General features: G+C 45.3%; 1 protein-coding gene across 1 annotated transcript in view; it reads right to left on the reverse strand.

The window, feature by feature from the left end:
• Positions 1 to 22,131, reverse strand: part of CCDC180 (coiled-coil domain containing 180) — a 150,296-nt gene extending 128,165 nt beyond the window's left edge. Inside the window, exons 1-3 of the mRNA XM_073600566.1 lie at positions 22,006 to 22,131; positions 20,479 to 20,594; positions 1,413 to 1,600 (exon numbers count right to left, since the gene is read on the reverse strand). Coding sequence (XP_073456667.1) covers positions 1,413 to 1,600; positions 20,479 to 20,547 — 257 coding nt within the window. The 5' untranslated portion in view covers positions 20,548 to 20,594; positions 22,006 to 22,131. The remainder of the gene's footprint in view (positions 1 to 1,412; positions 1,601 to 20,478; positions 20,595 to 22,005) is intronic.
• Positions 22,132 to 24,659: the final 2,528 nt, after the last annotated feature.

A 24,659-nucleotide genomic window follows, 5' to 3' on the forward strand; every position in this document is an offset into this window, starting at 1 on the left:
GCTGTGTATCCCTGAATGACCAATCTAGCTGAATAGGGAGAAAGGTGATATTGGGACTTCATAATGATAAGGCCGGTGAACTAGAGGGAGGAGACATTAGTAGCAAAAATCACACTGCTGTTGGATAATAGAAGCCACATGTGGGAGAAGGAGATGTGACCCTTGAAATGAATGGTATCAGAGAGCCCCCTTCTATATCAGGACAGCAGCCTACATGATTGTGGTGTTGAACCATTTAGACAAACGTGACAGGGGGATCTTTTTTTTAAATTTTTTTTGTGGGGCCATACAAAAACAAAAAAAATTAACATCCAGATCCAACATTTAATCTTTGCTTTACTCCTCCTCTTCATTCTGGTTGATTGATCTGGAAGTATTTTAATTCATAACTTTCCTTACTCTTGGCGACCACATAGAGCCAGTCACAGAGGCTGTTTTTCTTCAGGTATTTCTTAGCCACATATTCCAAGTACTTCTTAGAAAATGGCACCTCTGAAGTCACAGTGATTTTACTCTTGCTTCTCTCAATAGTGACCACTCCGCTACCCAGGTTGCCAACGTTTCCATTCATATTGATGCGGCCATGCAAGAACTACTCAAAGTTAGCAGCATCCATCTTCCTCAATGCCATGTTCCATGGGGTGTGTGCAGTGCAAGGTGAACTTTAGGAGCTTCTTCTTTTTCTTGCTGCCCTTCGTCATTCTTTTTCTGGGGATTCATGGCGACCTCAAATGGATGAAAGGAGGGGGGGGGGGGGGATAATTTTTGCCACGCCATGAGTATTTGCAAAGGCTGGCTTTTTGGAGGAGTTGCGCAAATATTAAAATGCATTGTTGTGTGGATGTCAGTCTAGAGTCTTCAAACTATGGTGGCCCCCCAGTTGTTCAGGAACTTCAATTTCCATCATGCCTAGTCATGTCTGTGAATGTTTTACAACGATGTGTAATTCCCCAACAACTGGAGGGCCGTAGTTTGAAGATCCCTGGTTTAGAGGCATGGGCAATACTAGGCAAGCTGTATTTGTATGCATGTTGCCCTAGGCAATGCCCACATGATGCTGTGTGATTGAAAGAATTGAAATCCAATTAAGGAGAAGGCCAGGGACGGTAAGGCTAGGGTGGAAAGGATTAGATGCTGGTGAGTGATTTCACATGAGAATGTATACCTACCCTATGCAAATATTGACTTTCAGAAAGTCAGTATTTGCAAAGGGATTTTGGGGAGCTGCAGCACCTGCCCAGTAATGACCAGTGTAATGAGGAAAACATTTCCTTACCCAACAACATCTTTGTACGGTGGCCATGCATTGCTGTTCAAACCTGCACCTGAAGAGGTCCATTCAACACCTAGAAGCCTGGTGTGTCTTGTAAAAAAAAAATGGCTTAATGGAAAATGTCCCCCTTTCCTCTCACCTGTACACAATTGGGTTTTCAGTGTAGGAATCGTATGGCATACTGTCCACCCATTGACGCTGGCGATAGGACAGCAATCCAGCTGATTGTGTCTCTTCTCGCACCAGAGGAATCTGTGCACTGTCCAAGCTAACTCCATGCTGTGTCACCCGAGCCCGTGCCTCACCAAGAGACCGCACCAGCTGGACCTTAAAGAGGATAGGAGAACAATTCAAGAATGGTTTATTCTGAACTGCAAATAAGAAATGTTTCTTTAATATAAATCTATTGTTTTTTAGACAAACATAAAAATATAATCATGTCAGTTAACCACTTGCCACCCAAGCCAATTCTTGCATTTCTCTTCTACATGTAAAAATCATATTTTTTTTTAATAGAAAATTACTCAGAACCCCCAAACATTATAAATATATTTTTAGCAGAGACCCTAGGGAATAAATGATGGGCGTTATTATTATTATTTATTTATTATTATTCTATGTCATGCGGTATTTGTGCAGCAATTTTTCAAATGCGCTTTTTTTGGAATAAAAAACACTTTCATGGATTCATGGAAAAAACAAAACACAATATTTACCCCAATTTTTTGTATAACATGAAAGATGATGATACCCCTAGTAAATAGACACCTAACATGTCACGCTTTAAAATTGCGCACACTCGTGGAATGGCACAAATCTTCGCTACTTAAAAAATCTCCATAGGCGACACTTTAAAATTTTTTACAGGTTGCCAGTTTAGAGTTATAGAGGAGGTTTTGTGCTAAAATTATGCTCTCCCTCTACATTGGCGATACCTCACATGTGTGGTTTGAAAGCCGTTTAGATATGCAGGCGCGACCTATGTATGCATTTGCTTCTGCGTGCAAGCACAAGAGGATGGGGGCGCTTTAAAAAAATGTTTGTTTTTTTTTGCACTTTCACTTTAAATTTGTATTTTTTGATCACTTTTATTCCTATTAGAAGGCATGTAAACATGCCTTCTAATAGGAATAGGGCATGACAGGTCCTCTTTACAGAGAGATCTGGGGTCTATAAGTCCCCACATTTCTCCTCTATGCTCTAAAAAAAAAAAAGTCTAAAATAAAAAAAATATTCAGGCTTTCCAGCTAAAAAAACAGCAGTGTTTAAATCTGCCGGCGCTGAAAGTGACATCATGACATCGCTTTGAGGCCTCCGAGGGTCATAGAGATGGCCAGGGACCACTTGGTTCACGACCAGCTCTATGGTAAACAGCCGCCGGATTCATTCTCTGGCTTCCAGTCACACGGGCGAGCCCAGAAAATCCCCGGAGGACTGCGGGAGGGGGGGAGCATCCCCTCCTGCCGCCTGTAAAAGCATTCAAGTGGCTAAACAGCTGCTATGATGGCTTTTACATTTCAGGGAATCTCTGGCTGAAAATAAAAGATATCTGGATGATCCCTGTAGCTGCAGGCATCATTCAGATATCTCCACTTCAAGTCCCCGTTGTCATACGACATCAACCCGGGGGAAGTGGTTACTGTCACAAAACGGTCAGCAGAGACAGAGATTTATGTGACTAAATTGTACGCAAATCTTGACATTTTTTGTAAAAGTCAAATTTGCCTTCCTCCCACCTCCCGATCCTGACTAAGGTCTTGTTCACACTTGTGCAGAGACCTACATCTTTCTGCTCTGGAAAAAGGCAAGTCTCTGCAAGGGCACACAGAAAACAATTATCTTTTATTGCCCCGTTCACACAGCAGCGGAGCCTTGGTGTGCCGAGGAGTGATTTATGGAAAAATTGCACACTGTATTCATTTTTCTGCAACAGACCAGAACTCACCTGAAGGCTCAGTGTACTATTCGTTTCGACGCACCACAGCGGTGTAGTGCATAGAAATTAATAAAATGTCGTTTTGACATGTAGCAAAGTCTTTGACCTCTTCCAGTCTAATGAGAACCTTCAAGGTCAAGAACAGCTGACATCCTTCAATATGTGGTGGGTTTTAAGGCATAGTGGGTAAAAAGCTGGTGAGAGTCATTGGTCGCAAGACACTTCTTGGATGCAAAAGAGGTTTTATTTCCTTTAACAGTCCTTTTTATATTTTGAAGGGAAAGAGGGTTAGGGCCAGGACACCTTTGAGTAGTTGCAATTTCAATTGGCAGACTCCGAGACTTCAATAGGAGGACAGCCGTACAGGGAAAGGCCCCAGTAAGGTGCCACTTCTGCACGTGCAGGATTGCTGTCTCCTATGGCAACAGTACTTAACAGTTCTCTCAGCTTCACCACAACGTCTACTTGTAGTTCTCCAGCCCCTTGAGCTCCTAGTCCCTCACTGGAATCTCTGATTCACTGACTCTGAATCCCTTGAGCTCCTCAAGGCTTTTGCAGTGGTATCTCCCTCAAGCGTCACCCACGCTTCCCTGCTGGGTCCCTAGCTTGGCACTCCAGATACTCTTCAAGCTTCACCCCTGCTGACCGGCTCTGTCCCTGGCTTGACACACAAGGCTGCTCTGCAAGCATCACCTCCGCTGGTCCCTGACTTGATCACCACCTGAAGTTTCCCGATTCTCAACCGTGCCCGTTTGGTGAGAATGGTACTTGCTTAAGTTACTCACTGTGGTCCCCGGTAAAGGCGATTGCTCTCTTAGTGGCTTCAGCTTTCCTTCTACCTCAGACCACGGCCAATTCTCCGGCCAGCAGAACCGTCACTTTTGGTTGGACTGCAAGCTGCAGCCCAAACCCTGCGGTGCTCTCTTACTTCTGGATGGGCCCTCACACAGCCTGGCAGCCAGATTCCCCCGGGATATTCCCAATCTCCAGCCTAGCAGCCCGGGGCGTATGACACCGTCCACCCAGACAGCGGTCCGGGTGGCACAGAACACAGATCACCTGACCTCACCCGAATATATAGGTTCTTCCAGCAGGCCAAGGGATTCAAGAACCTATAACCTGACCTTGGGTTGCCCTTCTCATATCTAGTACCACCAAGTTCCCAACTACCTAGTGGCAGAAGAGAAAAGCACAACAAGTCCAAACTTAGGGAGAAAATCAATGGACCTCTAACAACTAACTGCTGTAGCTACTCCTGACAAGGAATTTGGTGAGGAGCTCCCTGACTAAACCCCAGGGCGCTACAGACATTTCAATAAAGTTAGAAGAAAAAAAAAAGTACACTTAAATGCCCAGCAATGCCCCTCTTTCACTATGATAGCTGCCTGCAAAGTAAAACGTTTTACCATATGGGCCAGTGTAAACAGGCTGTAAACAGATGGCTTGGAAGGTGGAAAAATGCAGATTGAAGCTCAGCTTGCAGCATATTGAACTTGATTGACTTGTGTCTATTCAACCTATGTATGAAGTACCTACTGTGATGCCTGGGTAATACAGTACATATTTTGAAAGATTGACGCTGTGGGGCAGATTTACTAAAACTGGTGCACACAGAATCAAGTGCAGCTGTGCATAGTAAGGCTAGGTTCACACTAGTGCAGGCCATGCATCCCGTGTTTGGGTATGGCATGCACCTTTTTTAAAAACGCGGCCGCTGGAAAACTGCATGCTCTCTTTGAGCATGAGGTTTACGCACCCATGATCGCACTTCGGGCTGAGATGCGTGGGGGTGCCATTCGGAATGAATAGCAGCCCCGTGCGTTTCGCAGAAGCAGTGCAATTCAGCTGTGAGTGAATGCACAAGCTGAAGTTAGAAGCTAATTGCTAACTATGTACAGCTGCACCAGATTCAGAGTGCACTAGTTTTAGTAAATCTCCCCCTCTGTCTCTGTGGGGTTGATTTACTAATAGACTGTTCACTTTGCAACAAACTTTTCGCCAGGCCTTAGTGAATGAGGTAAAGCTCTGGGGAAGTCCACCATCCTATTATGTGCAAGGCAAAATGCTGTTTTTCTATTTACCTCGCTAGTGATTGGGTGTTCTTTGCAAAATAAAATTTTACCACATTTGCTAAGTTTTGGGGAAAAACGTTCCCGTTCGCTTAAAAAGTTCAACTTCTCTTGCAAAGTTAACAGTCTATTTTAGGGTCCTTTTATACGACTGTCCGATCAGGTCCGCCTGTAAGTTTTTCAGGCGGACCTGATCTGACCTTGTAGTCTCCCCTAAAGAGGGACGGATATCAGCAGACTGTCCGCTGATATCTGCCGTTATCCGATCCGAACCTGCCCGCAAAATCCAGACGGATGGTGGTCCTATTTTCCATCTGTCTGGTGGATCGGATCAGATGAAAATGGATGGGTGCCCATGTGAAAGGGGCCTTAGTAAATCAACCCCTGTGTAATGTTGCACATAATGACATTTTTAAAGCATCATTTGGCCTCCAAGAAGTACCTGGCCAGGTGTTACACTAATTGTCAGGTGGTTGTTGCCCACAAAAGACACAGGTGCCTTAACCAAGCTGATGAAGACAGTTTGGGTTACTGCAAGAGAGCAATGTGTGTGAACAAGACACTAGAAGAGCTTCTAATCTGGCCTCAAGGAGAGGCGTTGTGAAAGGAGTCTGTTGCCCAAGAGAAATGGTGGGTGTCTGCTTTAAAAATGGAATGTTGGTCGATGTAGACCAAAGATAGCTAGGAGGCTAAATCGTTTTTGTTGGATTGATGTGATGCTGAAACCACTGTGAACAACTTTTGTTTGATGAAAAAAAAAAAAGTCGGTTAAAAAGCCTTAAACACAAGCTGGTGAGTTTTACTGAGTGATTAAAAGCTCTACCCTTGATGCAAAACCCTGAAATTGATGCTTGGAAGCAGGCAAAAGTGGCGTCTGCAGATCCACAGACTTCTGTGCAAGGATGGGATACTGTTGATATGCTACTAAGAGAGAGCTGACTTGTTTATAATGGTGGAGTTGTTGCCTTGAAAGGAGCCATTTGGAGTGTCCCCTTGGAAGTCGCTATGGGAACATTCCTCTACTGACCCAGCACCGCTAATGATTGGGTCCATGAGCTTTGGTAAGTGCATTTACCCCCAATCCCAAGGTGGTGGATAATCTTCACTGAAGTTTATGATTGCCAGTCACTATTACAGGAGGACTGTTTAATCCAACATCAGGACTTTTTATACCATATAAGTGGATTATTTTTCCTTTATACTTTGATTTTTTTCATATGGCACTTTATCAGCACAAAAAATAATTTCATTTAGTTACTGTGACTTCTGCACTGTATAAGTGGACTGTCATTTCACCCATGTACCTTGCACTTTAATTTTGCATGTGTCACTTTGTTATATTAGTATATGGCATGTTTATGTCTCAATGTGTAAAGGTCTACAGATATTATTTTTGTCACATATTATTAGAGCAGCACGTTTTACTATAGAGTCTGTAGGTCCTTGCTGAAACGTGCAATTGTGGAATGAACTTTTTTGCTCTATGCTTAAAGGAGCCATTGACCCAGCACATCGTGACCTGCAAAGCTTAATTGTAAAAAGTAACAGTTCTCTTGGAACCGTGCAATTGCTGTGGACTTCTGTAAGCGGCTTGTGTGCAAACAAAAGGACATTGCTGAAATAAGAGAGAGTTCTCTGCCTGGAGAGGATTTCATCACCTGGGCAAACCCCACATGTGACCCCTACAGAGCCTGCCAGTTTGGGAGTCTGCCACGTACCAGTGTGCTGACATTTGACAGCAGTGACAGGGGGTGACAAGGTTCACCTTGCGCCTGCTACTGTATGACCCTGTGGCACGTCTAGAATGGCAGGTCAAAAAGCAAAAGAGGAGCCAACAGATTTTTCGCAACCCCCAGCGCTCTCAAATAAAGAAGGTGATACCTACAGCCATGGTAAGTAAAACTTTTATTAAAGAGAAACTATCTGGAAGTGCTGAACCTGTTATTAGAGAGACAGTGAAACTGTCTGCCATGGTATGGTATGGGAGTGACCCCAGTTGGGGGATCCACTGTGTATCTGGAGAGAAACTATCCTCTATGCACTGCCCTGTACAGTAGGGAGTCAGGAGTTAAATGTAAATCTGGAGGGGGGGCGTGGCCGGATGGTGAAGGGAGCAGTCGCATAGACACACAGCTCCGGCTCTCAACGACCATCCTGCATCTATCCTTGGTCCTAACTCCTCGTGGAAGGTATCATTCTGTTCCCCACGGCTGTGGGCTCCCACCAGGCTGGCAGACATGGTGAAATACAGGCCGCCACGGCCCTCACACACGGCGGAACTGGCGCGGTTCCGGAGACAAAATGGCGCCGAGACACATGCAGATTACTCAGACGCGCTGCCGGCCTCCTCCTCAGCCATCCAGGACTCTGTAACAGGGGTGAGTGCATCAATTCCTGCTATATTCCTCACACATACAGAACCCCTGCAGACACAAGACTCACAGCAATCTGCTGAGTTTAGTCAGGCTGTGGATTCTCCCCCTGTTGAGCCTACATTATCTACTATTATGCTGGCTATTCAGGACTGCAAGGCCTCCCTCTCCACTCAAATAGCTTCTATCCATATGAACTTTTCTTTATTGAAACAGATGTCCAGAACCTCAGGGACCGCACCTGTGGCACGTCTAGAATGGCAGGTCAAAAAGGAAAAGAGGAGCCAACAGAGTTTTCGCAACCCCCAGCGCTCTCAAATAAAGAAGGTGATACCTACAGCCATGGTAAGTAAAACTTTTATTAAAGAGAAACTATCTGGAAGTGCTGAACCTGTTATTAGAGAGACAGTGAAACTGTCTGCCATGGTATGGTATGGGAGTGACCCCAGTTGGGGGATCCACTGTGTATCTGGAGAGAAACTATCCTCTATGCACTGCCCTGTACAGTAGGGAGTCAGGAGTTAAATGTAAATCTGGAGGGGGGGCGTGGCCGGATGGTGAAGGGAGCAGTCGCATAGACACACAGCTCCGGCTGTCAACGACCAGGACTCTGGTCGTTGAGAGCCGGAGCTCTCAGGGGATGCTGAGGAATGGATCAGTACATTAGAAGATACGGTACACCCCATGTCAGTTACCATACGTGATACTACAAGCAAGATGGCGGCACTACGTGCCAAAATTGACGATTTGGAAAATCGCTCTCGCAGGAACAATCTCAGATTTGTGGGATTTCCGGAACGCGCAGAAGGTTCCCAACCTGAAAAGTTTCTTTTTCATGGCTTCGGGACATTTTTGGTAAAGACGCACCCTCATTCTCACATGTTATAGAGCGTGCACACTGCACTCCTCCTCGTCCTCCTCCAGTGGGTGCCCCACCACGTTCCATCATTGCACGCATCCTCAGTTTTCAAGATAAAGTGGCCATCCTACGCCTGGCAAGAGAAAAAGGCCCGCTTACATTTAATGGCAATAATATTTCTGTTTATCCGGACTTTTCTGCTGAAGTTCAACGCCAGCGGATCTCCTTCTCAGCAGTGAAGTCTAGATTGCGCACGGAAGGCCTCTCCTATGCCATGCTCTTCCCTGCTAAACTGCGCATTATTCATGATGGTAAGGCCCATTTCTATACCAACCCCAAAGAGGCCATGAAGTGGCTGAATGATCACTATGGTGCAGCACACAGAAGCAGAGGAGACTGAAGTCACCATTAATATGCTTGGAGAGATTTATACCCTGCTATGCAGGCTACAGTTTTAACATTCTCCATGTCCTTTCATTTTACCATGGCCTTCATATCTACGTTCCACCCTGCATTGGTATTGGTTGCAGCCCATGGTAACCTGCACACTGGAATAATAATCATCCGGGTAACTTTTTCCACGTGAACAATCAACTCATGTATCCTCCAACAGGACATGTCTATTGGGGAAATTGTTTGTTTTTTTCTTTCCTCGGTCATTAGTTGGGAGCCTCACCATACTCCACGCTACCCCCTTACCAGTTTGTGGCGAGGCCACGGTACAGTTTTTGACTTCCGCAGTTTTCTAGTTAGGAAGGACTTTTAGTTCAGGGATCCAAAGCTTGCTATGTTTGGGATGGCTGAGCGGGGTGGGGGGCAAAAAAGTTCAAAAGGAGCTGTTGATGGTTTTTTTTATTTTTTGTTTTTTCCTTCTTTTCTTACTTTTTATTTCTTTTTCAACACACCTATACCATTTGCCAATGGAGAGTCATCAAGAGCATATCAGGTCACCGTTTATAGTGGTTTATTAATGCCTCTGCTGTCATTTATATTTTTTTATTGTTTTTCTAAACCAACAATTTTTTTCCGGCCCATACTATCCTATAAGCAGACCCACGCACTTTTTTGTCATGTGCTTGTGTGTGCTTCGGGTGGTGCGGCCTATTCACTTCTATTGATACTAATACAAAGGTTTACTTATGCTTCTTTATTATTACATGTTTCATTATGGCACAGTCCCTTAGGATAGTCTCCTGGAACACTAGAGGCTTGAATGTACCTCAGAAAAGATCCTTGGTTTTCTCTGTGTTGAAAAAATGTCACCCTCACATTATTTGCCTCCAGGAGACTCCTCTGACGGGTTCAAAAACAAGGGGCCTAAAGCGCCCATGGCTATCTAAACTATACCATGCTACTCACACTAATTATTCAAGGGGTGTATCTATACTTCTGGCTAAATCTCTTACAGCTGAGATGATCAGCGTTAAAACAGACCCAGAAGGGAGATTTATTGTTCTTACGTTACGAATTTCTACTATAACCTTCACGTTGGTGAATATTTATATTCCCCCCCCCCCCCTTCTCAGTAGAAATACTCTCTAAATTATCCCTCCAACTACTGAATAGGCCCCCCGGCCCTTTGCTTTATATAGGAGATTTTAACGCAGTCTTAGATCTAACTATGGACCGCCTGGGTGGGGGTGGGGGGGGCAGGTCTTTTCCCTCTTTTGTAGACTGGGCCCAGGTCCATGGCTTGACTGAGGTATGGAGATGGAAACATCTGGATGAACGCCAATTTTCCTGTCATTCGGACTCCTTCCATACTATGTCTAGCCTGGACATGGCATTTGCGCCGACGGAACCCCTTCCTGTTGTCTCCGCCGTTTCATATTTGCCTAGGGGAGTTTCAGATCATGCCCCCTTGTCTGTGTCCCTCCTCCTCCTCCCAGGATCGGGTCCCGTCTTATGGCGCTTGAACTCGTACTGGCTGGAGGACGAGTTGTTACAGGGTGAGTGTAGGATGAGTATTTCTAATTACTGGAAACACAATTTAGATAAAGTGGACCCCTCCACGGAGTGGGACGCATTTAAGTCTACATTGAGAGGTGCCTTTATGTCTATTACGGGGATTTTGCGAAAAAATAATCAGATGCGCACGGAGGAATTAGAAAATGCTATGGTATGTGCGGAATCTGATTATGCCTCCTAACCCTGCCTCTGACACTAGGGAGACATGGTTACAGAGCCGTAGAGAATATGAAATCCGTCTGTTAGATCTCACACAAAAACGCATGTTGCATGTTTCTCAAAAGTCGTTTGAATACGGTAATAAAGCAGGACGTCTCTTGGCATACCTAACCAGACCTGACCATTCCCCCATTTCTATACCACGTATTTTTACTACTCAAGGTACTGTTAGTGACAACCCAGGAGATATCCTGGACTCTTTTATGTGCTTTTACAGAAAGCTGTATACTTCCAGGGTTGACTATGATGATTCTCAGTTGTCTGACTATCTGGCTGACATATCTCTTCCCTCCTTGTCAGACGAGGGAAGGGACATGTTGGAGGAGCCTATCACGGTCGAGGAGATTGCTGTAGCGGTCTCCCAAATGCCTGCACATAAGACTCCTGGACCTGTGGTTTCCCGACTGAATGGTATGCTAAGTTCAAGGATCTTCTATCCCCCTTCCTTCTATGGACCTATAACAAAGCCCTAGAGAATGGGATACTCCCCCCATCAATGAGGGAGGCTTTGATAGTACTCCTATTAAAGCCCCGAAAGGATCCACTTCACTGTGAATCTTATCGTCCAATTTCTCTTATATGTGGATGTTAAGATTCTGGCCAAAATATTAGCAAACCGTCTGAATGCTGTGGTTACATCCTTGGTTAATAGCGACCAGGGTGGATTTATCCCTGGTAGGTCTACTAGAATGAACATTCGCAGATTGTTCCACAATTTGCAATATCCACATGACTGCCCTCCTACACGTGTCATAGTGTCCTTAGACACCTGTAAAGCATTTGACAGTGTGGAATGGCCGTACCTTTTTCAGGTGTGACAGAAATATGGTTTCGGTCCCCGTGTGATAGCATGGATAAAACTTCTGTACACTTCCCCAACAGCTAGGATAAGGGTTAATCTATCACTGATCCCTTTCCAATCACCAGGGGCACGCGACAGGGGTGCCCATTGTCACCCCTGTTGTTTGCCCTGGCAATGGAGCCACTTGCAGTTTGCATTCGCTCCTCCCCTAGAATTAAAGGACTCCCAATTGCAAATATAGAGGAGCGCATTTCCCTCTATGCAGATGACACTCTGGTGTACCTGGCGGATGCAAATGAGTCCCTGCAGGCTTTGCTGGAGGAGGTCAATACCTTTGGGGACTACTCTGGTTTCCGAGTTAACTGGGATAAGTCCAGCCTCTTTCCCTTGGATGTGAATAACTCTCCTCAGATACACCCGGATTCCAAACTTCAAGTGGTGTCTTCTTTCAGATATCTTGGAGTGTTGGTTCAGACTCCCTTATCTCATAATGCCACTAATAATCTTGATCCTTTGCTGACCCGCCTCCAGGAACAAACTAAACAATGGATGGATTTGCCTTTAGACCTCATGGGGAGGGCCAATATTCTTAAAATGATCTATTTACCCAGATTGCTTTATGTTCTTACTAATTCCCCATGTAAAATATCAAAAGCTACTTTCAAACGCATAGACGTGATATGTACTACTTTCCTGTGGAAGGGTGGATCCCCCAAAGTGGCACTTGAAACACTGAGACTGCCATCTCATTTGGCAGGTCTAGCATTCCCTATTTTTTTCCTTTACTATATGGCATCCCAACTGGTGCACATACATGACTGGATGAACCCAAATCCAGCCAATGCCTGTACAGCCACGGAGGGGGCTATCGCATCTTCCCTTGAAACTTAACATAACATAATATATAGAAGCCAGGTCCCTGACCGCCCTGGAACCTCTCTATTCTCAGTCTCCCTTTCACTGTTTAAATATATTACCACGAAAATATCGAAACATTCCTGGCTGAAATCCCCTAATAACCCCTTGTGGTTTAATCCCAATCTGCAAGAATTATACTCTTTTCCAGATGCCAACCGCTGGTATTCAAAGGGGGTTAAATATCTGTGTCATTTTTATACTACACAGGGCTTTAAAACTTTCTCTCAGTTGAGCAGAGATTTTGACTTACCAAGATCACACTTATTTTATTATTATCAGCTCAGACATGCCATACGTGCTCAATTTGGTACCTTAGATGATATCACTGATCTGCCTCCACTGGAAAGACTATTTAGGCAAACAGAACCCTCTAAATTAGTATCCACTTACTATGCAGCCTTAATGACTGACTCTAACCCTAGGTTCCACAAAGCTCAAGAGAAATGGGATTCATTGGATATCTCCATGGTAAATGAGGATTGGTCAGAATTTAGTGACACATATAAAACCTCTGTCGTTTCCTCTCGAGACCGTATCATACAAGTTAAAATCTTTCACCAGACCCACCTCACCCCGGCCAGACTGCATAAAATGGGTCTCCTACCATCAGCTGTCTGTTTCCGAGGATGTGGCCAAGAGGCAGACTTCTTACATTGCTTTTGGTCCTGCCCGATAATTAGTGATTTCTGGGAGGAAGTGGGTGCCTTTATTTCGACTGTGCTGGGTCTTCCTAACATAATTCACCCTAAGAACTGCCTGTTAAGAATATTTGGAGATTTACACCTATCATCACATGCCAAGAGATTGCTCCGTATACTTTATTTTTATGTTAAAAAATCTATTCTACTGTCCTGGAAGGGTGCTCAGACCTCCTTGAAGTCCCTCTGGCTAAAACTTATCAATGACTCCATTCCACTATATTTAACTATATTTAACTAATATTCCACTATTAATTAACCTTTGAAATTCGAAAACGGAATAAAACCTTTCATAAAATTTGGGGCGAATGGTTGGCTAGTCCGCTAACTCTCTCTCAAAATTGAATACAATTGATCATTGATGGGCTGCGCCACAGGGTCCTTCAATACAAGGTCTTTTAATTTGGTTATGTCGTGCAAAGGTGCCTATATCTGATTGTTATTGTTACCAATATTTCAGACCTTTTAAAATGACTTGCCTGCAATGCCTTGCGTGATCTAATTACAGATTGGATACCACTTTTGTATGCTTAATGGATCAAATAGTCGTGTGTGTTTTTGTTTTTATAAGTATTGTTTTTGTGTTTGTTTTGTGTTTGTTGGTTTGTGACCTAAAATCAATAAAAATATCTTTAAAAAAAAAATGTAAATCTGGAAATGTGATGTTTAATGATGCCAAAGCCTGTGTCTGTTTGCATACCTGAGTTGGTTAAGTTCTGATTTTAATTGTGGTTGGAGTGATCACCAAAGTATGAAATGTCCTCTGGCAATATTTTTAGGTGAAACAAAGGTGTGTCTAGAAACTTTACAGGGGTGCTAGGGCGAGCAGCTTTTTGTCAGTGTCAGCGAGGATGTTTGTGCATATGGTGCAATATAAAGCTCTGTCCGCTAAGGATGGCCCAACCTCCAACTCTGAGGAGTTCCCTTTTTAAGAAACACATCCTCTAAAGCTCCTGCAAAGGATTCTCTTCATATGCTCAGTAATCTAAAGGACCTTGAATTCAGGGTTCCCCTTTATGTTAAAAGAAATATGTAAAGTGTTGAATGTTCAGCCGTTATATAGTTTGTCTCTTCTAATACTAATAGATGGACTGGCACTGTAAAATACTAATAAGTGGAGCAATGCGTTCTCATTCTCTCATTCTCTCTCTCTCTCTCGTTCTCTCTCTCTCTCATTCTCTCTCTCTCTCGTTCTCTCTCGTTCTCCCTCTCTCTTGTTCTCGCTCTCTCTTGTTCTCGCTCTCTCTTGTTCTTGCTCTCTCGTGCTCTCTCTCTCGTTCTCTCTCGCTCTCTCTCGTTCTTGCTCTCTCTTGTTCTCGTTCGTTCTCCCGTTCTCGCTCTCTCTTGTTCTTGCTCTCGTTCTCTCTCTCTCGTTCTCGTTCTCGCTCTCTCTCGTTCTCGCTCTCTCTCATTCTCTCTCTCGTTCTCTCTCTCGTTCTCGCTCGCTCTCGCTCTCGTTCTCGCTCTCTCTCGTTCTCGCTCTCTCTTGTTCTCGCTCTCGTTCTCTCTCTCTCGTTCTCTCTCTTGTTCTCTCTCTCTCTCGGTCTCTCTCGTTTTCTCTCTCTCTCTCGTTCTCTCTCTCTCTCGTTCTCTCTCTCTCTCTCTCGTTCTCTCTCTCTCGTTCTCTCTCTCTCTCACTCTCGTTCTCTCTCTCTCGTTCTCTCTTGTTCTCGTTCGTTCTCTTATTCTCGCTCTCTCTTGTTCTCGTTCGCTCTCTCTCTCGTTCTCTCTCTCATTCTCTCTCTCTCCCTCGTGCTTTTTCTCTCTCCCTCGCGCTCTCTCTCTTGTTCTCTCTCGTGCTCTCTCTCTCGTGCTCTCTCTCGTTCTCTCTCGCTCTCTCTCGTTCTTGCTCTCTCTTGTTCTCGTTCATTCTCTCGTTCTCGCTCTCTCTTGTTCTTGCTCTCGTTCTCTCTCTCTCGTTCTTGCTCTCTCTCGTTCTCGCTCTCTCTCTCGTTCTCTCTCGTTCTCTCTCTCTCGTTCTCTCGTTCTCCCTCTCTCTCTCGCTCTCTCTCTCGTTCTCGCTCTCTCTCTCTCGTTCTCGCTCTCTCTCGTTCTCTCTCTCGTTCTCGCTCTCTCTCGTTCTCGTTCGTTCTATCGTTCTTGTTCGCTCTCGTTCTCGCTCTCTCTCGTTCTCGCTCTCTCTCATTCTCGCTCTAGTGGTCTCTCTCTCTCGTTCTCTCTCTCTCTCGTTCTCTCTCTCGTTCTCTCTCTCTCTCTCGTTCTCTCTCTCTCTCTCGTTCTCTCTCTCTCTCGTTCTCTCTCTCTCTCGTTCTCTCTCTCGTTCTCTCTCTCTCTCGTTCTCTCTCTCTCGTTCTCGCTCTCTCTTGTTCTCGTTCGTTCTCTCATTCTCACTCTCTCTTGTTCTCGTTCGCTCTCTCTCTCTCGTTCTCTCTCTCTCTCTCGTTCGCTCTCTCTCTCATTCGCTCTCTCTCTCGTTCTCTCTCTCGTTCTCTTTCTCTCTCCCTCGTGCTTTCTCTCTCTCCCTCGCGCTCTCTCTCTTGTTCTCGTTCGTTCTCTCTCTCTCGTGCTCTCGCTCGTTCTCTCTCTCTCGTTCTCTCTCTCTCCCTCTTGCTTTCTCTCCCTCTTGCTTTCTCTCTCGTGCTCTCTCTCTCGTTCTCTCTCTCTCTCTCTTGTTCTCTCTCTCTCCCTCTTGCTTTCTCTCTCTCCCTCGTTCTCTCTCTCTCGTTCTCTCTCTCTCTTGTTCTCGCTCTCGTTCTCGTTCGTTCTCTCGTTCTTGCTCTCTCTTGTTCTCGGTCTCGTTCTGTCTCTCTCGTTCGCTCTCTCTCTCGTTCTCTCTCTCTCTCGTTCTCTCTCTCTCTCGTTCTCTCTCTCTCGTTCTCTCTCTCTCTCTCGTTCTCTCTCTCTCTCTCCCTCTTGCTTTCTCTCTCTCCCTTGTTCTCTCGTTCTCTCTCTCTCGTGCTCTCTCTCTCTCTCGTGCCCTCTCTCGTTCTCTCTCTCGTTCTCTCTTACTCGCGCTCTCTCCCTCGTGCTCTCTCTCGTTCTCTCTTGTTCTCGTTCACGTTCGTTCTCTCGTTCTCGCTCTCTCTTGTTCTCTCTCTCTCGTTGTCTCTCTCTCGTTCTCGCTCTCTCCCTCATGCTTTCTCTCTCTCTCGCTCTCTCTTGTTCTCGCTCTCGTTCGTTCCCTCATTCGTTCTCTCGTTCTCGCTCTCTCTTGTTCTCGCTCTCGTTCTCTCTCTCTCGTTCTCTCTCTTGTTCTCTCTCTCTCTCGGTCTCTCTCGTTTTCTCTCTCTCTCTCGTTCTCTCTCTCTCTCGTTCTCTCTCTCTCTCTCGTTCTCTCTCTCTCGTTCTCTCTCTCTCTCACTCTCGTTCTCTCTCTCTCGTTCTCTCTTGTTCTCGTTCGTTCTCTTATTCTCGCTCTCTCTTGTTCTCGTTCGCTCTCTCTCTCGTTCTCTCTCTCTCTCATTCTCTCTCTCTCCCTCGTGCTTTTTCTCTCTCCCTCGCGCTCTCTCTCTTGTTCTCTCTCGTGCTCTCTCTCGTGCTCTCTCTCTCGTGCTCTCTCTCGTTCTCTCTCGCTCTCTCTCGTTCTTGCTCTCTCTTGTTCTCGTTCATTCTCTCGTTCTCGCTCTCTCTTGTTCTTGCTCTCGTTCTTTCTCTCTCGTTCTTGCTCTCTCTCGTTCTCGCTCTCTCTCTCGTTCTCTCTCGTTCTCTCTCTCTCGTTCTCCCTCTCTCTCTCGCTCTCTCTCTCGTTCTCGCTCTCTCTCTCTCGTTCTCGCTCTCTCTCGTTCTCTCTCTCGTTCTCGCTCTCTCTCGTTCTCGTTCGTTCTATCGTTCTTGTTCGCTCTCGTTCTCGCTCTCTCTCGTTCTCGCTCTCTCTCATTCTCGCTCTAGTTCTCTCTCTATCTCGGTCTCTCTCTCTCGTTCTCTCTCTCTCTCGTTCTCTCTCTCGTTCTCTCTCTCTCTCTCGTTCTCTCTCTCTCTCTCGTTCTCTCTCTCTCTCGTTCTCTCTCTCTCTCGTTCTCTCTCTCGTTCTCTCTCTCTCTCGTTCTCTCTCTCTCTCGTTCTCGCTCTCTCTTGTTCTCGTTCGTTCTCTCATTCTCACTCTCTCTTGTTCTCGTTCGCTCTCTCTCTCTCGTTCTCTCTCTCTCTCTCGTTCGCTCTCTCTCTCATTCGCTCTCTCTCTCGTTCTCTCTCTCGTTCTCTCTCTCTCTCCCTCGTGCTTTCTCTCTCTCCCTCGCGCTCTCTCTCTTGTTCTCGTTCGTTCTCTCTCTCTCTCTCGTGCTCTCTCTCGTTCTCTCTCTCTCGTTCTCTCTCTCTCCCTCTTGCTTTCTCTCCCTCTTGCTTTCTCTCTCGTGCTCTCTCTCTCGTTCTCTCTCTCTCTCTTGTTCTCTCTCTCTCCCTCGTTCTCTCTCTCTCGTTCTCTCTCTCTCTTGTTCTCGCTCTCGTTCTCGTTCGTTCTCTCGTTCTTGCTCTCTCTTGTTCTCGGTCTCGTTCTGTCTCTCTCGTTCGCTCTCTCTCTCGTTCTCTCTCTCTCTCGTTCTCTCTCTCTCTCGTTCTCTCTCTCTCTCTCTCTCTCTCTCGTTCTCTCTCTCTCTCTCCCTCTTGCTTTCTCTCTCTCCCTTGTTCTCTCGTTCTCTCTCTCGTGCTCTCTCTCTCTCTCGTGCCCTCTCTCGTTCTCTCTCTCGTTCTCTCTTACTCGCGCTCTCTCCCTCGTGCTCTCTCTCGTTCTCTCTTGTTCTCGTTCACGTTCGTTCTCTCGTTCTCGCTCTCTCTTGTTCTCGCTCTCGTTCGTTCTCTCTCTCTCTTTGTCTCTCTCTCGTTCTCGCTCTCTCCCTCGTGCTTTCTCTCTCTCTCGCTCTCTCTTGTTCTCGCTCTCGTTCGTTCCCTCATTCGTTCTCTCGTTCTCGCTCTCTCTTGTTCTCTCTCGTTCTCTCTCTCGTTCTCTCTCTCTCCCTCGTTCTCTCTCTCTCCCTCGTTCTCTCTCTCTCCCTCGTTCTCTCTCTCGTTCTTGTTCTCGTTCATTCTCTCTCTCTCGTTCTCTCTCTCCCTCGTTCTCTCTCCCTCGTTCTCTCTCCCTCGTTCTCTCTCTCTCGTTCTTTCTCTCGTTCGTTCTCTCTCTCTCTCTCTCTCGTTCTCGTTCTCTCTCTCGTTCTCTCTCGTTCTCTCTCTTTCTCTCTCTCCCTCGTGCTTTCTCTCTCTCTCTCGTTTTCGTTCTCTCTCTCTCTCGTTCTCTCTCTCTCTCTCTCTCTCTCTCGTTCCCTCTCTCTCTCGTTCTCTCGTTCCCTCTCTCTCTCGTTCTCTCGTTCCCTCTCTCTCTCGTTCATTCTCGTTCCCTCTCTCTCTCGTTCGTTCTCTCCCTCTCGTTCGTTCTCTCTCTCTCATTCGTTCTCTCTCTCTCATTCGCTCTCTCTCTCTCTTGTTTGTTCTCTCGTTCTCTCTCTTGTTCGTTCTCTCGTTCTCTCTCTCGTTCGTTCTCTCTCTCTCCCGTTCGTTCTCTCGTTCTCTCTCTCGTTCGTTCTCTCTCTCTCCCGTTCGTTCTCTCGTTCTCTCTCTCTCGTTCGTTCTCTCGTTCTCTCTCTCTCGTTCGTTCTCTCGTTCTCTCTCTCTCGTTCGTTCTCTCGTTCTCTCTCTCCCCTTTTTTTTTTTTTTTTTTTTTTAAATTTACTCTTTCCCTCCCAGTAAGCACTTAATGCATTCTTGAGGTTGGGAGCTCTCCACTCATATGACCGCTATGACATCGGACGCATGACACGGATGCTCACCACTGCCTCCAGGCATTTAGAAGTTCTTAAAAGTCCGGGCAGCGGGAAGGGGTTAAATACTTTATAGAGAAAATACCGTATTAATGTAATGTACCCAAAACAACTTAAATTACATAAACCATCGACATCAGGTTCACATTACAGTTTGTCTTTTTAAAGGGATTTCCCTAACTTCCTATCCTGGTGACAAATGCTGTCACTATAGCAGGAAGGGAAGAGAAACCTACCCAGCAGGCAAAACAATAAAAACCTTATCTAGGTACTGAAACTTTCTGAGACTATGCAAACCTTGGGATTTGTTAATGTTGCTAAAGCACAAAAAACACGTGTACATGCATTTTTGATGCAATTCCACTGAAATTTATAGAGCCAAAAACACATTGTACTGTTTTGTGTAAAAAGGGAGAAAAAAAGTCCCTGCACCTTTCCAAAAAAACGCACCGGTGGAAACTGCATAAATGTCAATGTGACCCATAGGAACTAATGTTAAATGGACTTTCACACGCAGCATGCAGGACTTCAAGTGTACTTTCAGAAAGCACACCAAAAATACCTGATCAAATGTAAGTGTATTGAAAAATGAGGGTAGACTGCACAAAAAAACGCAGGTAAACTACGATGCACCTGCACTGTGGGGAAACCACAGTGGGGCAGTGTGAAAGAGGCCTTATTTGGGTAAATATATTCCAGGCGTATCCATTAAAAAACTTAGTTTGTTTTCTTTAAAAAGCAGCTACAGTCTTATTCTGAAAGCCTGTCCCCTGCCAGCATGCTCGATAGAAGGAGCCTTCACTTTTGTGTGAAAGCAGCAGTCTCTCTGCAAAGGTCCATCATACTCCCCTGCTGAATCACATATATAGCTCTGCAATCATACTCCCTGCTTATTGGCAAGCTCTAGCTTTCACTCAACAGGGGCTGAGTCAAACCTCTGGGGGATCAAGGGCATTTATCTGCAGCATGCTGGCAGAGGACAGACTTTTCTACCTGAGCTCTGTCTGCTTTCTAAAGAAAAACAACTTTATTGTTTTTATGCACCTGGAATGTATTTGGCTGATATATATATATATATATATATATATATATATTATCCCATAATCCTACTTACCTAAGTGGATGCAGTTTAGGACTGATGCTGCATCTGTCCCTCGCTGCCTCTTCACTGAGAACCGAACATCGCCGATGGCTCGGTTCTAATAGCTCCCCGAGCTGAGAGCTGCTGCCTGTCAATCAGCAGCTCTCCTGCTCTGCTCCTCCACGCTCATTGGAGCGCTGAGCTGTGGAGGGGCGAGAGCGGCCATCTCAGCCTCTCGGAGACTGCCATCAGTCCAGGCAGCTGGCGGATCCAGACTTCTGAAGTCGGGGTGACACGGTGCCTGGATTGAACTTGGTGACGTCAGCGGAGAGCGGACTTCAGACCGCTCTCTGATTGAAAACAGGTTACAGGAGTGCAAAACAAATTGCACTCCTGTGACCCTTAGGAGAAGCCCAGCCGAATGAACCAACAGTTCAGTTGGGATTTAAAATAAACTTTAGTTTCAGCATAAAGGAGGAATTCTTGAATAAATGAGTTGAATTGACAGTTGTAAACTGTCTTGTTTGACATAACATTTCTTCTAACTGAAGACTCTCCAAATTGTTACCTACCTCTGCATCGAAGATCTGTCTGTAGACTTTACCGCTGGGCACCACATGCACTTCTCCAACAAGAGCCATTTCTCCAGGTATTAGACGCACACCAGAAATTTGTTAACCTACACCAGCTGCAAAATCACAAGATAAATGTATTTTTTTATGTAACTGTTAAAAGATATGGCCCCAATCTTACACTTTTAGGTCCTATGCACACTGGGAGTTTAGCCCTGTTTGCATGGGACTCTGGTGTAAATTGATGGTGGAAGGCACAGATGCCCTGATGAGCCTCACTGTCGTCAGCCTGTCATACTCTGAGAAGCCAATAGCTGCAGTGGCTGGATGGTGCATCTAGTGGTACGAACATTTACTTCTTGCCTGATACTGGAGGTGTGTTACAGGTTAGATCATGAGGGGAAAAGCCTAAGGAAAGGAAAATGAATGCAGCCATCACATCTAATGGCTGGTAAGCTGCAATATACTACTTTTGGGGTTTAATACTGCTTTAAGCTGCAAAGGCAGCAGGGTGATCATATAGTTCAATGCTTTGCTTTGTGTCTGCAGCAAAACTATAACCGCTGTTGGGTTTGGCAGAGAGTAACCAGGCCTATTCCATCAAATGGGGGATGTGCTGCAAACGCCCTGCAACTGCATACAATGCCTACTCGGCGCAGCATTTTTTAGGTTAAAACAGGCTGTGATCGCTTTTCATAGGTGCTGCAATTTACATGCCTAAATGTATCCTGAACGTCCTGTCCATTCTTCACCATTCCCATCACCAGGATCCATCACTTTGTAATAAAGGGGGACTTCTATACAGGGAGATCTGGGGTGGGGGGTGGTGGTAAGGACAGGGTGATTATTGTGTAATAAGGGGGGGGGCTTCTATACAGGGAGATCAGGGGGGGGGGTAAGGACAGGGTGACCACTGTGTAATAAGGGGGGGGCTTCTATACAGGGAGATCGGGGGGGGGGATGGTAAGGACAGGGTGATCACTGTATAATAAAGAGGGGGGGGCTTCTATACAGGGAGATCGGGGGAGGGGATGGTAAGGACAGGGTGATCACTGTATAATAAAGAGGGGGGGGGGCTTCTATATAGGGAGATGTGGGGGGGGGGGGTAGGACAGGGTGATCACTGTATAATAAAGAGGGGGGGGGCTTCTATACAGGGAGATCTGGGGGGGGGATGGTAAGGACAGGGTGATCACTGTGTAATAAAGAGGGGGGGGGCTTCTATACAGGGAGATGTGGGGGGGGGGTAAGGACAGGGTGATCACTGTATAATAAAGAGGGGGGGGGCTTCTATACAGGGAGATGTGGGGGGGGTGGTAAGGACAGGGTGATCACTGTATAATAAAGAGGGGGGGGGATTCTATATAGGGAGATGTGGGGGGGGATGGTAAGGACATCACTGTGACAACTAGAAAGTAAACCTGTTACTCTTCCCCTACTAAGTCCAGGTCTTCTGTACACTACAATATATAAATAGTATACTATAGTGTGTGTTCTATGAGTGTCCTGGCCCCTGACATGTCTCACCCGAGTCCTGGCCGCACATTCTCCAGCCTGACACAGGAGGCTCTCCCGGGTGCTGCGGACTTCTATGCGTCCTTCTCGGCTTCCTCTGTTTCCAGGCAACCAGACACATTTCGCGAGCGTTCCCGTATTCCCAAATCCCGCGAGAGCAGCAATGACCGGTGCCTGTAGATTCCTCATGTGAGCAGCAGAGGGCGCGCCTCGCACATGCATATTGGTTTTGTGGCAGTGTAGTGCGCGCTCCCGCTACTGTTGAGTTCATGTTGAGGGTGGAGGGAGGTGCGCACCCCCCCGGGTGGAGCGATGCTGGTCTAGAGAGGCTGTCCTGACATCTGAACCCATATTAGGGGTCGGCGTTGTCATGTTTCCTTGAATAATACCTAATTAATGCTCTCTGGACCCAGGGGCTTATCATGAAATCAGCGGACCCTGTGCAAGATAAAAAGTGGGCCCTAGGCACCAAAAAAAAAAAAAGAAATGTGGGTGTGGCTTAATTGATAGTGAAGTGAGTTTAACCACTTCAGCCCCAGAAGATTTTACCCCCTTTCTGACCAGAGTACTTTTTATTCGGTGCTGTGTTGCTTTAACTGACAATTGCGCGGTCGTGCAATGTTGTACCCAAACAAATTTTACGTACTTTTTTTCGTGGTATTTGATCACCTCTGTGGTTTTTATTTTTTGCGCTATAAACAAAAAAAGGGCGACAATTTAAAAAAAAAACAACAATTTTTTTTTGCTAAAATAAATATCCCCCATATATAATTTTTTTTTAACACATTTCTTAATCAGTTTAGGCCAATATATATATTCTACATATTTTTGGTAAAAAAATTGCAATAAGAGTATGTTGATTGGTTTGTGCAAAAGTTATAGCGTCTACAAACTATGGGAAAGATTTATGGCATTTTATTAACTTTTTTTTTTTTTTTTATCTGAAACTAGTAGGGAAGACTTGACCTGCTGCTATAATTAGCCAATACCTTCTTGGCCAACAGTAGACAGTATATGCTACCCAGGGCTTTTTTTCTGAAACAATAGGTGCTGGAACTCCACTCCGACCCCCTAAAACCCCTCCAGCCACCCTCCAAATTACATCAAATAGTAGGTGTGGTCATATTTCACAAACAGTAGGAGGGTCTTAAAGGGGCATTAAATATCAGGATTGCATTACATACAGAGTGCAGAGTTCATGGGGGTTACACACAGAGTGCAGAGCTGTCACTTGTAAACATAGAAACCAGACTTCTGTGTTTACAAATGATTGTGGTGAGCAGGCAATAAAGGGTCTGAGCCAGAGGTGGTGGAGCAGAGTTCCACCAAGTTCCCCCTGAAAAAAAGCACTGATACTACCCCTTCTTTCCTTTTTTTTTTTGCGAATTTGTGTTTTAGATCACTGGTTTTTAACTCAATGTAATAAAATTAGTTTTTTAACTTAATCTTGTACTGAGTTGTTTTGGCACCGTAATAATCCCCTTCCCTCTGTCTTTCTTCATAAAAAAACCTTTGGGATGAGGTGCCTTATCTAATAAGGACATACCAGCCACTTCCTTCACATAATTTTAATGGTGGTAATCTGCGTTTGTTTTTTTTTTTTTGTTTTTTTTTGCGACGGACAGATCAGACACTTTTGACACATTTTTGGGACCATTGACATTTATACAGCAATCGGTGCTATAAATATGCAACAATGTCACTGGTAGGGAAGGGGTTAACACTAGGGGGCGATCAAGGGGTTAAATGTGTGTTCCCTGAATGTGTTCTAACTGTATGGGGATAGGACTGAATAGGGGAGGAGACAGATCGTTGTTCCTACTTAGTAGGAGCAAACTATCTGTCTCCTCTCCCCTGAAAGAACAGGGATTTGTGTGTTTACACATACAAATCCCCATGCTGGCTCTCGTGCACGCGATCACGCCCGCCGGCCATGAGCATCGGGTCCCCCTCTGTGCGGTGGGCGCATGCACCCTCTGGCGGCTCTAAAAGGGAAGGACGTACCCATATGGGGTTTTGCCCAGAAGAGCCATTGTGCTGCAGTATATCTGCGTGAGCCGGTCAGGAACCGGTTAATTACAAATTACAGACGCATCACAAATTTTCCTTGTCAAAAGAAGTTTATTGAGTATACAATGTTATAAAGATACATAAAGTAAGTTTACAAGGATCTATAAAGTAAGCTCATTGTTTTACAGTAGGGTTTATATAGGTAAATATCATGAAATTTCAAATATTAAACATTGGGTTCACGTAAACCTAAATTAAAGATATATATATCATTTCCTTAGTTACTTTTGTAGGTATTTAAATGATTTATACCTACTATAAATATTGTTTACAAGTAGAGTGTATATAGGTCAAATAAATTCTGATAATGAGCTTTAATCGTAAGGTGGAGAAAAGGAAAGAGAAAGAAGAAAAAGGGTTGAAAGGTAGAGGTATGGTCCACAAGGTTGTCCCGCTCGTCAGTTTATTATTCTTTTTAGTTCTCTTTGAAGCCTTAGAATGGGTGTCTCTGTAAGTCATTTAATCTGTTACCATGGCAACAGAACAGAGTCATTGAAATTTGACAGGAACTGTTGTTTTATCCAAGGATGCCAAAGTTTTTCAAATTTTGGAATTTGATTTTGATCGATGGCTACCATCTTAGCATGGGACATTGT

The sequence above is a fragment of the Aquarana catesbeiana genome, linkage group LG09 (genome assembly GCF_042186555.1).
Source record: "Aquarana catesbeiana isolate 2022-GZ linkage group LG09, ASM4218655v1, whole genome shotgun sequence".
Taxonomy (NCBI): Eukaryota; Metazoa; Chordata; class Amphibia; order Anura; family Ranidae; genus Aquarana; species Aquarana catesbeiana.